The 13,022-nt window shown below is 38.5% G+C and overlaps 1 protein-coding gene across 1 annotated transcript; it reads right to left on the bottom strand.

The window, feature by feature from the left end:
- Window positions 1–250: 250 nt before the first annotated feature.
- On the bottom strand, window positions 251–10,628 carry LOC307126670 (uncharacterized protein). Its single transcript, XM_079817312.1, has 3 exons — window positions 10,598–10,628; window positions 9,874–10,080; window positions 251–2,601 (listed from the first exon to the last, which is right to left on the bottom strand). Exons 2-3 carry the CDS (start codon window positions 10,007–10,009, stop codon window positions 1,664–1,666), a joined length of 1,074 nt encoding a protein of 357 aa, XP_079673438.1. The 5' UTR covers window positions 10,010–10,080; window positions 10,598–10,628; the 3' UTR covers window positions 251–1,663.
- Between the last annotated feature and the right edge of the window lie 2,394 nt (window positions 10,629–13,022).

Below are 13,022 nucleotides of genomic sequence, written 5' to 3'. Positions count from 1 at the left end.
AATCTCACTTCAACCTGATCTTAAAAGTTGGCAACCCTGGCTTTTCGTCTGGTGTGCGACCCCCTTTTGTTACACGCATTTGCACATTACGTTAAGTGTTTCCCGTGTGAAGTACTTTGTGTTGTAGCTACGTTGCCATGATGTTCACAGACGCACAAAACTTCTACGATGGTACCTGAATATTTTCAGTGCTTACACCGAACTCAAATCAGTCAATGACTATATTGTGTTCAATAAACATAAAACATTTGTGGTAATCTGTTGCCCAAATATTTTATTTAATGTAATGTTGAATTGCTTTGCTTGTCAAGATAATGTAAACCCATGAGGCAAGAAACACTTCTGGTTACATGAGCCTTTTCAATAAAATCCATGCAAAAGTTAATATCAGATCATTTTAGAATACAGTATAGGATTTACTGAATATTCTTTAGTTTTATGCTAAACAGGAATGCGACAAATAGAGTATTAGATCTCATATGGCCAAAAATAAATGCAAAAAAAAGTTGCTCTCACATGAAATGTGTCCCCACATTAACCTCTTAACCTGCGCCCCTATATTTGAGAATTTTCTGAAAAATACCCAAATAAAAATATCTGCAGCTCTTAAACCCTATGGTCTATTTTCATAAATCTGGTCTTATTTTAAACTAGACACTTGAAATGTTGTTACCCAAGAGTCATAATAACTCATGGGAACAGAGTAAAACAAGGTAAAATATACATGTAAGTGAATGCTTTTTAAAAATAAAAAAAAAATGAAATTCACTTAGGGAAAATGGATGAGACTTTAATGTTAAAGGCCTGAAAATAACTTAAATATAAAACTGAATGTCTGATCATTTTTTGATTCAAATTTGATGATAAAAGCTTACAGAAGCTACATTTTTGAGCTTATGTCAAGAAAAATCTAGGCGTCCTTTCAAAAAGGCCATTTATTTCAGAACATTTGGAATTGTAAAGAGTAGTTTTTCATTCAAATAAATCTGCAATAAACTATTAATTATAATGGATATACAGTTACTGGAAAACTAAAGCAACTATTTATCAACTAGTGTAAAAAACTAATTTAGTTGATAAGAACTGTCGGTCATACAGTCTGCGAGCTTCACTAAGGTGTGTGCGTAAACTGGCATAAGAGCACGGGTGTGAATTGAAACGTCAGCACTAGTAGTATTCACCAATGCTGTTTACTTAAAATTGCACAAGATGACTTTTGATTGGTAACTACGTCCATGATTGATTACTCAAAACGCTCTTTTTTTCCCCTATTTTTTGTTGTTGTTTTGGATTGAAAAGTGGGATGCATTTTGAAGAGTGGACCCTTACACTGACATGTATGCAGCTGTTTTTTGGCTTCATCCAATCTGATCTGAACCATAGGAGATTAAAGATTAGTACTGCGTTTCATTTAACCCTTTCCTCTCTGGTGTATTTATTGCAAACACATGTTCAGAAAATGAATCTTGAGTGTTTTAGCTTTCAAGTGATGCATAGTTTGTGATAGTTGATTTCATATTTTTTATAAAACAAAAGTAAATAAATAGTCCGCTAGAAAAAAAGCTGGTGAACCGCGGGCAGTGTCCGTCAACTTTGCCCCCGGTGGTCTATCACGGCCCACTGGTCGTATATTAGCTGGGTTGCTTCTCAAATCACTGCGAGGTCAATGGGGGATTTGCGAATCGCCATCGTCACTGTCTTTAAGTGTGTATGTTCGCTGAAGATTTAGGACGCCTCCAGAGCTGAGATTCAGAAAGGGCCTTTTGTTTCTGACACGCTCTGGAAATGGAAGACCAATCTTAACACTGCTATTTCCAGAATGAACTTGCAAATGACGATTCAGGTCTCTTTGATATGTGAAACTCATATCACACTGAAGACACATGAAAGGTTTCTCTCCAGTGTGAAGCCTCATGTGGATTTTAAGGGTTCCTTTTTCATTGAAACCTTTTCCACACTGTTGGCAGGAGAATGGCTTCTCTCCAGTGTGAAGTCTCACATGAATCTCAAGGTTTGATTTGCTTGAGCAAGTCCTTCCACAGTGAGGGCACATGAAACGCTTCTCTCCAGTGTGAGTTAATACATGATCCTTAAGTTGATCGCTGTCTGTGAAACTCATTCCACACTGATGACATTTAAAGCAGTTGTCTTTTGAGTGAAGCCTCATGTGAACATTAAGGTTCATTTTACGTCTGAAACTCTTTCCACAACATTCACATATGAAAGGCATTTCTCCAGTGTGAATTCTTTGGTGGTCATTAAGCGTTCCTTGATGTGTAAAACTCTTTTCACAATGAGAGCAGATGTAAGGCTTCTCTCCAGTGTGAATCCTCATGTGGACTTTAAGGTTTCCTTTTCCTTTGAAACCTGCTCCACACTGTTCGCAGGTGTAAGGACTCTCTCCATCGTGAATTCTCATGTGAGCTTTAAGGTTTTCACTTTGTTTGAAACTCTTTCCACACTGAAAACAGGTGAAATCACATCTACCCCCCGTCTTTTCAGTCTGCGAGCAGCTAGGATCACTATCCCCAGTTATGAAATCAAGTTCCTCTTCCTTTACATCATTCAGTTCTTGAATATCTTCTTTTAGCGGCATCAGGTCTAAGGGGAAAACAGATAAATACAAGTTTAAGCCCAGTTTTAATGGCACAAAATTACAAAGAAGTATATACTCTGAGGGCCCTATTTTAACGATCTGAAACGCAAGTGTCAAAGCGCGAAGCGCAAGTAACTTTGTGGGCGGGTCTCGGCGCTGTTGCTATTTTCCCGGCGGGATAAATGGCTCTTGCGCCCGGCGCAAATCTAAAATGGGTTGGTCTGAAGTAGCTTCATTATTCATAGGTGTGGTTTTGGCGTAACGTGAATAAACCAATCCGAGCGTCATCCAACATTCCCTTTAAAAGCAGGTGCGCAAGTTCCATTATGGATTGCTATTATTATGGCGTATTTACCAGGCGCACGCCAGGAGCGGTTCACAGCCGAGGAGACTGATGTGCTTGTAAGAGCAGTGAAAGACAGAGAAGTGAAGTTGTAATGTTGTACATTATGGTAAAGGTGATTTCACAGTCTTTTTTTTTTCAGTCTTTCAGTTTGTTCAGTTTTTCAGTCGATTTTTTTTCCTGGTTCTTGACGGACAAACCAATTTGTCAGATGTCCTTATATACATATATGTCTTGCCACTATTGGGCAAACAGGTCTTATCCTTAATTATTACAATTAGCCTGAATCATTTGTAAGCTAGATTTATGCCTATTTTTTCACATCTTCGTGGCACACCACAATGATTTCCGTCATCTCATGTGTTAATATTTTTTTAGTGTAACAATTTATGATTTGCAAAAATAACTGTTGCATCTGTGTAGGTTACATGAGCAAAGTGTATGCGCGTTGTGTACCCTATACATTATGGTCAAGCATGCGCCCTTAAAATAGCATAATGAACAACGCGCAACTGACTTTAGACTAGGTTTTTTCTGGTCAGTGGCGCAATTGTTTAATGGAACAGCAAAATAGCACCAGGGATTGTTTGCACCGGAACACGCCTCCTTTTTTGCGCTGAACCGCCCAGGTAGCGCAAGTTCATTCACTAGTTTAGCGACGTGCTTCTGTGGAGGGAAAAGCGCGCTTTGCGCGGGTGCAAAATAGGAATGACACATGCGTCGGTGTACAAAGTCAATTGCGCTGGGTGCAAGATAGGGCCCTGAGAGTGCTCCACAAGATATGTTTGTTTATACCATCTGGATACACATTGATTGGGTGAATGCACCTTTTAAACAGTTTATTGTAGAGGTAAGTAAATCACTGTTCATGCACCATTGTATAATGCATACAAAGTGCACACACAGAAACATTTAGTTTTGTAGAAACTTACGGTCAACAATGTTCTGTGATTTATCAATAAAATAGCTTAAGAAACAACATTTATAAGCATATCGTTCTGTTTTTGAAAGAACTAAAACCCACAGCTTCACTGTCACTAGAGACGCACAGACAGGTAGGATTAATTCAGACACACAATGGCTCTCTTACTAATGGATTCATATAAATATAATTTTACTGTGTGAAATCTGTAAGAAATATATAACGACATAAACAAAAGAATAGATCAAAATAAGCTGTTATGTAGGAGTAATACCTTTATGGGCGGCACTATGACATGCTTCAGCAGTGCACAAGGTTCAGGCTTCTGAAGCCATCATCAACGGTTGTTCACAAATTTTAGCAAGAGTTCCCATCTTGTGTTTTTTTTTATAACATCAGCCATTAGTCAATGTCAGTTCAACTTTAATCACATAACTAGATTTAAATCTGAGGTTGTTCAACCCCTATGCTATGATGCTAAATCAAGTCAAAGTAGTGAGAATTTAACTCTCACACAAGTTTAAAATCTTCTGGATGACCCCCCAGCAAAGCGACCGTTATTTAGAACGTATCACTTTGTTTCCGTGGTGGCGAGTCACAACAGTGCTGTATGACTGATGATCTGCTTTTATTTTCCATTTATATTAAAAATATTCACATATTTGTTAACTATAGCATGAAATATCTGATATTCCGACTGTCAAATATGAGCAAGTGGATGTGTTTTGTTTAAATAGATTGCGTTAGTTGAGCTAAATGCACACCGCCATTTCAGTTTATGCCGCAGTTCAGAGAATGGGATCTATTGGATTTACAGCACGTGAATTCATCCACTTCTCCTGAAATACATGAAAGTAAGTGACCAGTGAACTGGGAAAAGAATAGAGAAAACTTTAAAGGGGTCATAGAATGACATTTTTGTACAAGTTAATATGATTCTTTAGTGTCTAAATGAAAAGTTTGTAATATACTTTAATTAAAAATTCTCATTAGTATTGTAAGAAAACACTCATTTTACCTGGTCAAAACCAGCTCAGTTTTCAGCAAGTAATTTCAGTGTATGTGACTTTAAATGATAATGAGCTTTGCTCACCCCGCCCCCTCTGCTCTGTGGTGCGTTCGGTTCGACCCGACAACCTTGACAACATTTGAGGGTATATTTTCGAGAAATAATGGCAACGGGAGTCTCTGAAGACACATCTGAGCAACATTATCATTTTGAACCGGAGTCGGACCAGGAACAGATGACGAACCCATCGAAGTTCGAACAGGACGTTTCTGAATGGTTGGTTAACGTCATGTCACGTTGATCTATCTTTGTACTGGCAGAGTAGTGTAGTTGCTATGTGTTTACTGATGTATATGTTAGTTCATTGACAGATTGATGTTATGTTATAAGATTTTTTTTTTACATTACTTCTTAATCAGTAACAGACACCGTTATAAACCATGTACAAAAGTAAGCTTAGTGTAGTGTTACAACGTTAACTTTATCACCCGAGTACACAGTTTGTAATAACAAACATAACGCGTTGTTCATTATAAACGTGGGATTATGAATTATATTGAAAACGTCATACACAGAAAGCATGCCGTAATGTAACTTACCCTGTAAACTTTAGCTTCATTGGTCGTGAAGCGTGCAAGCGATTTGCAAAGATTAATGTAAAGGTTAATAAAACGTTACACTCACATCTTCCTGAGGTGCAGCAGGAACACGATCCTTTTTTCAAGAGCAGCTTATTAGCAAAACCTGCTTTATACTGACGCTCGTTTATAAAGCAGTCTGCTGAGAAATGATTCGCGCAAACATTGACGTTGATCGGGGGGGATATTCCCTTCTAAAACAAAACTCAGCAGCCACTGGGTCTTCAGCGGTTCGGATTTAGGAACATCAAAATGACTGCTGTGTTTGTTATTACACCCAAGAACACAACACCACAATCGCTTAGACGCCATTCTGCTCCAGAGTATCAACAATGGCGGACTGATGACTGTGTTGAAACGCTGCTGTCAATCAACAATCTTAGGAGGGGCGTACACCGTGTAACGTCACACGATCAGACGGCTCGATTTGAGACAGGGGAAAATATATAAGGAGATTAAAAAAAAAACACTGGATGTATTTTTATCATTATAGGATGGTTGTGTACAGGCACTGCCAACACACATTTCCGTATAATCAACTTGTAAAAGTGCATGTACCATTCTATGACCCCTTTAAAAAGCTACTTACACAATGTGTATTTGATATGAAAAAGGATTATTATAATGCAAAGGATCATTATTGCCTCTTCCATAGATATTGTGTATTCTATCACAGTGGTTCTCAACTCCAGTCCTGGGGACCCACTGCTCTGCACTGTAGTAAGAGCAGTCAGAGCACAGTTGAGATCGCATTACAGCACAGCCTATGGCTGTATCCTATACTCTCATTCACTATTCCATACGTTATCACTTTATTTGAAGGAGTGAATGAAAACGTGCGTGAAGTCGGACAACCGTTGTGTGTACATCGGCTGTACACTCGTTATTGCGGTGCAATGGGATAGAATGAGTGCACTCAATAACGTCCACTAAGGTTTCAGACACCACTAAAAAGCGCTGTGCCCTCCAAATAATGCTATATTTGAGGTTATGGGAGCGGTGTCGGAATCAGCCCTTTATAGTTTAGAATTCAAACTACACGCGGCGCGCGAGAGAGAGCGGTTTCTGCACGGAGCGCTGCGATGAGTTTAACAACGCTCACCACATGGGTCATATAGCACTGATATAGACCGGAGCGAGCGCGTTTACATTTCTTTATGGACATATTTCATAAACTCTAGTGCTCTAGACATGAACCAGAAGCGTGTATGCTCGCATATTTCATCACGTCTTTTTAAAATGAAATGTGCACTGATTACACTGATACCGTATGTCTGATCACCAACGCGCTGACACGATGGATTATTCAAAAGACAATGATGTAAGTTAATAAATAAACTGAGAATTCAAAGAAGAATGAGCCAAAAAGTAACTGCTTTATTCTTTCTGTGTTAAACTGACGTGTGTCATTCGTTCAGAGAGTGCTCTTAAATGTATTGCTAATATCCGCGTTTCTCTTCGTTTTGGCAGTTTGTTGTTATATAGGGTTCGATTTTTAAAATGCTTAAGGTGCCCTCAACTCAACTTTTAATATTCAGGTGTCTGTAAGTATGACTCTGAGCGTGTTGCAGGTCTGTGTTTTATTGGTTGTTGTCTCTCCACAGCATCATTTTGTAAACCTGTAGACCTATTAACTCTAGTGTGGAATTTTTCTACAATATTCACTCGTCATGACAGTAAAACAGGGTATTCTAGTCAATCTCCTTCAGTATTTCCTCTTTAATCAGAAGAAAATGTGATTAACACCTTGTCATGCATAGGGGAAAAAAATACCGTCATATACCGTGAAACCGATATTATTTAGAAAAATACCGTGATATACATTTTTGGTCATACCGCCCAGCACTAAATTGAGTGTTTGAAATAACTTATTCTGTGTTGTGAAATACGTCAGATCACAAAAGTGAGGCAGAAATTATATTTTATAATATTCTGTACAGTAATAGATTTGTGGTGTAGAGTAGTGTACAGTACTTACACTTTTTCTCAGTCGATGACAAAAATTAAGACATTAGGAGTCACAGATTTTTTAATCTGTTTAATTTTTTTTTTAAATACATTTCTAATGATTTATCATTTTCTGTAGAATATAATAATGATTATTATATTTATTCTTAAATACTCTGTATTTTATAGCATTTCAGACATTTATACATGTGCTTCAATTGTGTGGCCTGTGCTACAAAACTTCTGTAGCACCAAAAAGCAGAAATGATATTTAACTTTTTAATGCTTATAGCCAAGCTTGCCGTAGTCTATTGCATGTCGTAGAAATTTTTTTTTTAATGCACACTGGTGTTCCAATAAACCAGGTTGAAACTATTCTCCTAGTATTGTTTATGTATTTTTTAATTTAACATATATTCTGAACAGAACTTGTGATATTTCAAAGCATACTTAAATACTTTCACCGCAAATTCCATCAGGGAGCAGTGTTTCTGTTATAAGTGAGCAAGGAGCGAGAAATGGTAAAACTGGAGCGGAGTGATTATTGAATGCTTAGAGCATGGAGGGGAAATTGTTGCCGCTCCACTCCACTCATATAATTTGGTTTAAAGGCAGAATTAGTGTTTGTCTGGTCCTGTGAACTCAACATGTCTGTCCACTAATGCCGAGTTCAGACTGCAGGATTTTCAAACTCGTCGGATCACTGCTCTTTTCACACTGCATGACTATCTGGGCCAGCATTCAGTCACTGCACGAAGGATCAGCGACAGGAGGTTTCACACTGCATGACTGTACAAGAGGAAGAATCCCTGACAGCTCTGTCCAGTCTGCAAACTACATTTCACAAACAGACACACGTGAGAAGAAAACAACGCAAGATTACACAAAAAGATTATGGCGGAGAAAATGGTTGGAGACGTAGGGAGCAAGTATTGTGTGGTAAATAAATTAATTTGCAATGTGCTGCTATTGCGGCTGGTCAAGGAAATTTTTGTGCTTTGTTTCTGTTTGATATAATTGTAAATATATATATTAAATATGTTTAATATATATTAAATATATATTGATATTCTGGTCTATAACTCCTCCCTGAACCTCCAGCTGCCCTGTATCTTGCTCTCTCATTGGCTGTAGGTCATCGCCGATGTCATTTCCAGTCAGAACACATTTCACACAGCAGGATTTTGAATCCCAGACAGGTCCAGATATTTAACATGCCAAATATCTCACAGGCGTCAGCGTCTCATCGGCTAGTCTCTCTGATCGCGTCTTCGATCATTCACACTGCGTGATTGTCACTCACATGCACGAGCACTTATTAGCCTATGATTTCGGCCATTTGTCTGCAATTGACCTATCGGTAAGCCCCTCCCCTCGAACGCAGATGAGCCAATAGCAGTTGAGTATCAGTTGCGCTGGGACCGGAACTCGGACATCTTTAGGTGTCGGCGCCATAGAGAAACATTGGAAAATCCGAAGCCCTCATCGGTTTGATGCTAAAATATCGTGCCTGGGGAACTGTAACACTGATTCCAGGTATCCTGAGAGGAATTTCTGTTTGTCATACTCTTGTTAAGTTACGATTAAAGTCCCTGCTAACATACAAACCGAAATAACTAACTGTTCTCACGTCATTTAACACTGTAGGTCAAAAACACGAAGGTCTACATTTCAGTGCCTCTCAATATTAAACTGGTTATATGTAAATTAATTTAATTTTAGATATGTTTAAGGTCTACATTATCTGTCCTACTTAGGAGGACTCTATTTTGATGGGTTTTATAGGCTACGGATAGTGAAAGGAAGAGTTTGCATGCAGTTTATCAGAGTTGTTTTGCAAAGTTACCAGTTATTAACCGCACCCTCGAAAAGGCATACGGTCTGTGTATATTTTTGTTTACTGTTAGTTTTATGAGTGTTTTTGTGTAATTGCAGTGTATGTTAATGTTAATGCAACGGAGAGAGAGAGTTTGTGAATGAGACGTTAGTGCGCACTTCTTATGCTTTGTTTGTTCAGCTCTTACGATGATTTTTGGAGTGAAAAAGGACATGATAAACTTGATAAACCATCAGTAAAGTTTGGCCATCATTCGGACGGGATATACGCTACATTCTGTGTCCAAAAACATCTTGGGATAAGGTTTTCACACTGACAGCTGTCACTGTAAGATATAGCAACTCCGTTTGTTTGTCTGAGTTAGCAACAGTAACTTAGGGGGGCGGGGTTTACCGATAGGTCAATTACGCAAAACCTCTCAGCCAGTCAAAATCGGCGAGTGTGAACTCGGCATTAGGGACCCACTCCATGTCAAATAGAACCATTTTAATTAGGACACCTTTTCCAAAAATAGCAGTGATTTCTGTAGAGATGGACATTTTAATAAAGATCAAATGCTCATCTTTGAGAATGAAACCAACCTGTTTGTTCTTCAGTATCTTCGTCAGATTCTTTATCAGTTTCTTCATGACTTTCATCAATCTTCACTTCAATCACACTTTCTTCAATCTTCACTTCAATCTTCATGTCTTCACTCTCCTCTTTTATAAACGCCATCTTTATACACTTGGATTTCGTTGCTTCACCAGGAGTTTCTCTTTTCTTTGTTTGGACACGTTGGTTCACGTCTGTCATGTTTAAGATAAGAATAAATTAACAGGAAGAAAAATAAATCCACACTAAATCTCTGAGTGCGTCTCAATCAGCTCTAATTCAGTAGTTAAGAGTTAGAGTTCACGGACTTAAACATTATCCAAAAAGCCATAAAAAAACTCAAAATAGAACTACATGAACAAAAGAACACACAGACACATAATTACTATCACTATGATTATAGTGTTTGATATGTAGATTAATAAACTGCACTTTCATTAAAACATTCCCTTAACAGTTTTCATTGCACGTTTGTGTTCGTAGACGCGGTGATTCGCGGATGGATTTGAGTTTCCAAAAGCTCCGCTTGTGTCACTACTGCGCTTTACTCACATGCTAACGGTTCGTTAAATGTCAAGCATAACAACGTAACATTCAGTGATATATAACTCATTCAATAGATTTCGTAAAGCTATAAAACAGTTCTTTTGTATCGACCTAAACACTCGAAACGCTATAAAACACAAAAATTTCTTCAGCCAAAACACAAACCTTTCTGCAGCCGAACCACAGCAAGCGCAGGCGCGTGGCGCAGCCTTATGACGTCATACACACCAAACCAAAATAAAAGTGTGCGTGTTTTATTTATCTTCTATCCATCCATCCATCCACATTTTAATATTAGGAAATAACATACTGCCTTCTTTTAATACTGATGTGTAATTTATGAACCCTTTTTATATTATTGTTTTTTTTTATCACATGTCATGCATTTTAATACTGTGATATCTGGTATAAACATTACAGTTTTGTCTTAGAAAAAAAATCTCACTCTTTCAAAACACTAACTTGCTAACAAAGTAATCAAACATTTCGCTGGCACAGCTGATGGAGTTACATTTATTCTTCATTTACAGGGCTTTGGTGAGCAAATAGAACAAACTAACATAATATATGTTTAAAACTGTTTAAATATGTTGCAAGTGACACAAACAGTTCACATTAAACACATTATAAATACCCATTCCCCAGGAACTGTTCCACAAATGTTCTTTATAGGTTTTAAATTGTTTTTTTATTTAGCTGTGTATAATTCATTGTTGGTGGAGTCTGATGAGAAAGACAATAGTTTATTAGCATTTTCTATGTTTGATAAGGAGAATCATAATGTCAAACTAATCCTGTGACAATCAGTAATGTTTAAAAAAAAAAATACATTTTTAATTAAAGTAATACGATTTCAGGGGAAACCTTGGTCTCCCGGATGCCCGGATGGTCTGCTATTTCCGGTCAGAATTCGAAGTGTAGATCGATGCACACTAGCTGTGTCTCATTTCATTAATTTCTGCTGTGCCATACGTACAAAGGAGGAGGATATTAAGAAGAACAAAGTTTATCCGTTTTTACCAGAGGACATTTCAAGTAAGTTGTAGGCATTTGGTAAAGCTGTTGAAGCTATTGATGGATGCCATGTCAGAATAAAACCACCAGCTGGTCCTGATGGACAGTGTTACAAAAACAGAAAGCTGTTTGCCTCAATCTTGCTTCAAGGCATATGCGACCATCATGGGGCATTTTTAGACATTTTTGTTGGGTCTCCCGGGAGTGTCCACGACTCACGAGTACTTAAGAACAGCCCCATTTACAAACAGGCAAAGTATCCACCGCAGGGCTTTTCCCTCCTCGGTGATGGTGGATACCCCTGCACAGAGAAGCCAATCACAATTATGACCCCGTTTAAAGGTCCCATGGCATGGCATTTTTCTATTATTTTATAATGTTTCCTGAGGTGTACTTATATTGTTAGTATGATTTTTACATCATAAAATGTCATAATTTAGAAATAAAAGGGATTTTTCTATACTGCTGTTTGCCCTGTGGCTGAATGCCCTGTTTCAAGAGGCGTGTCTGCTGTGAGACTTCAGTAAAAACGCCCACTGTTGTGATTGGCTGACATCTTTGCATTTGAAATGAGTGGAGGGGGCGTGGTTTAACGAGGTCTACGACGTACGAGCAGGCACGAGCTGCTGCCAGAGAGATGGATGGACCGGAGTTCACTTCACATCAGCTCTCAGCACGTCTCAGTTCAGTGAACTGTTGTAGTTACTAGAATATACTTCAGGTTATTAGTTTATTTCTAGTCTGAGGGGCTGTCACTCATGTCAGAAAGTTAGTAACTTTAGTAAATTATGGATCAGCGCTGACTCGAGACGCGAACCCTTTAGAACGATTCAGACCGATTTGGTGAACTGATTCGGTTCACTAAAAAGAACCGGTTCAAAAGAATGATTCGTTTGCGAACCGGACATCACTAATGTACCAGAGACGGAGCGATTGCTAACAAAGTTTACACCGATCAACATTTCTATCCACTTGGGGACAATATTCAGGCTAGGGGAACTCATATTAATGTTAAAAAAAACCTTTAAGAATCCAGCATCACCGTCCACCCGGCGCTTCAATGCACATCCTTCCAAAGGCCGCTCAATTGAGCGTGCCTTTGGAATGATGAAGACGTGATTTAGAGCCATCTTCCTTCAGGCACTTGAAGTGCATCCAACTTTTGCACCAAAGGTTGCACTATTTTTCTATATTTTACTTTTACTTACACAACTTCAATGTCAGATCAAATAATTTACATAGTTGTGTATACAGGTAATAGCGCACCGTGCTGCATAACATCTGCCTTGGTGTTGGCGACGTTATACCACCAGATGAAAGCCAAGAGGAAGAGGAAGATGATGTGGAGCCATGCAATCCAGGGGAGGCAGTATCTGGTGCAGCATGGCATTTGAGATTGTGCAACCAAGTGTCTGCCTTACAGGATGTCGATCAGGACCATGACTACATAATTCACCCTAATTAAAAAAAAACAAGTAAGTGGAACACACTTTAATAACAGGCTACAAATGAATATGAGACTGTTTAACCCTTTCAACCCGAAGTGTATCGCCAGCTGTACACGCCATCTGCAAAA

Source organism: Gobio gobio, assembly GCF_949357685.1.
Source record: "Gobio gobio genome assembly, chromosome: 5".
Lineage (NCBI taxonomy): Eukaryota > Metazoa > Chordata > Actinopteri > Cypriniformes > Gobionidae > Gobio > Gobio gobio.
This window is presented reverse-complemented; position numbering and strand designations above follow the sequence as displayed.

What these genes read in the sequence shown, in the direction of transcription:
- LOC307126670 (XM_079817312.1), bottom strand. Translation starts at nt 10,009, where the DNA reads ATGGCGTTTATAAAAGAGGAGAGTGAAGACATGAAGATTGAAGTGAAG. An exon ending in AGATACTGAAGAACAAACAG is followed by an intron (nt 2,602 to 9,873) that starts GTTGGTTTCATT and finishes TTTTCCCCTTAG; the next exon opens with ACCTGATGCCGCTAAAAGAA.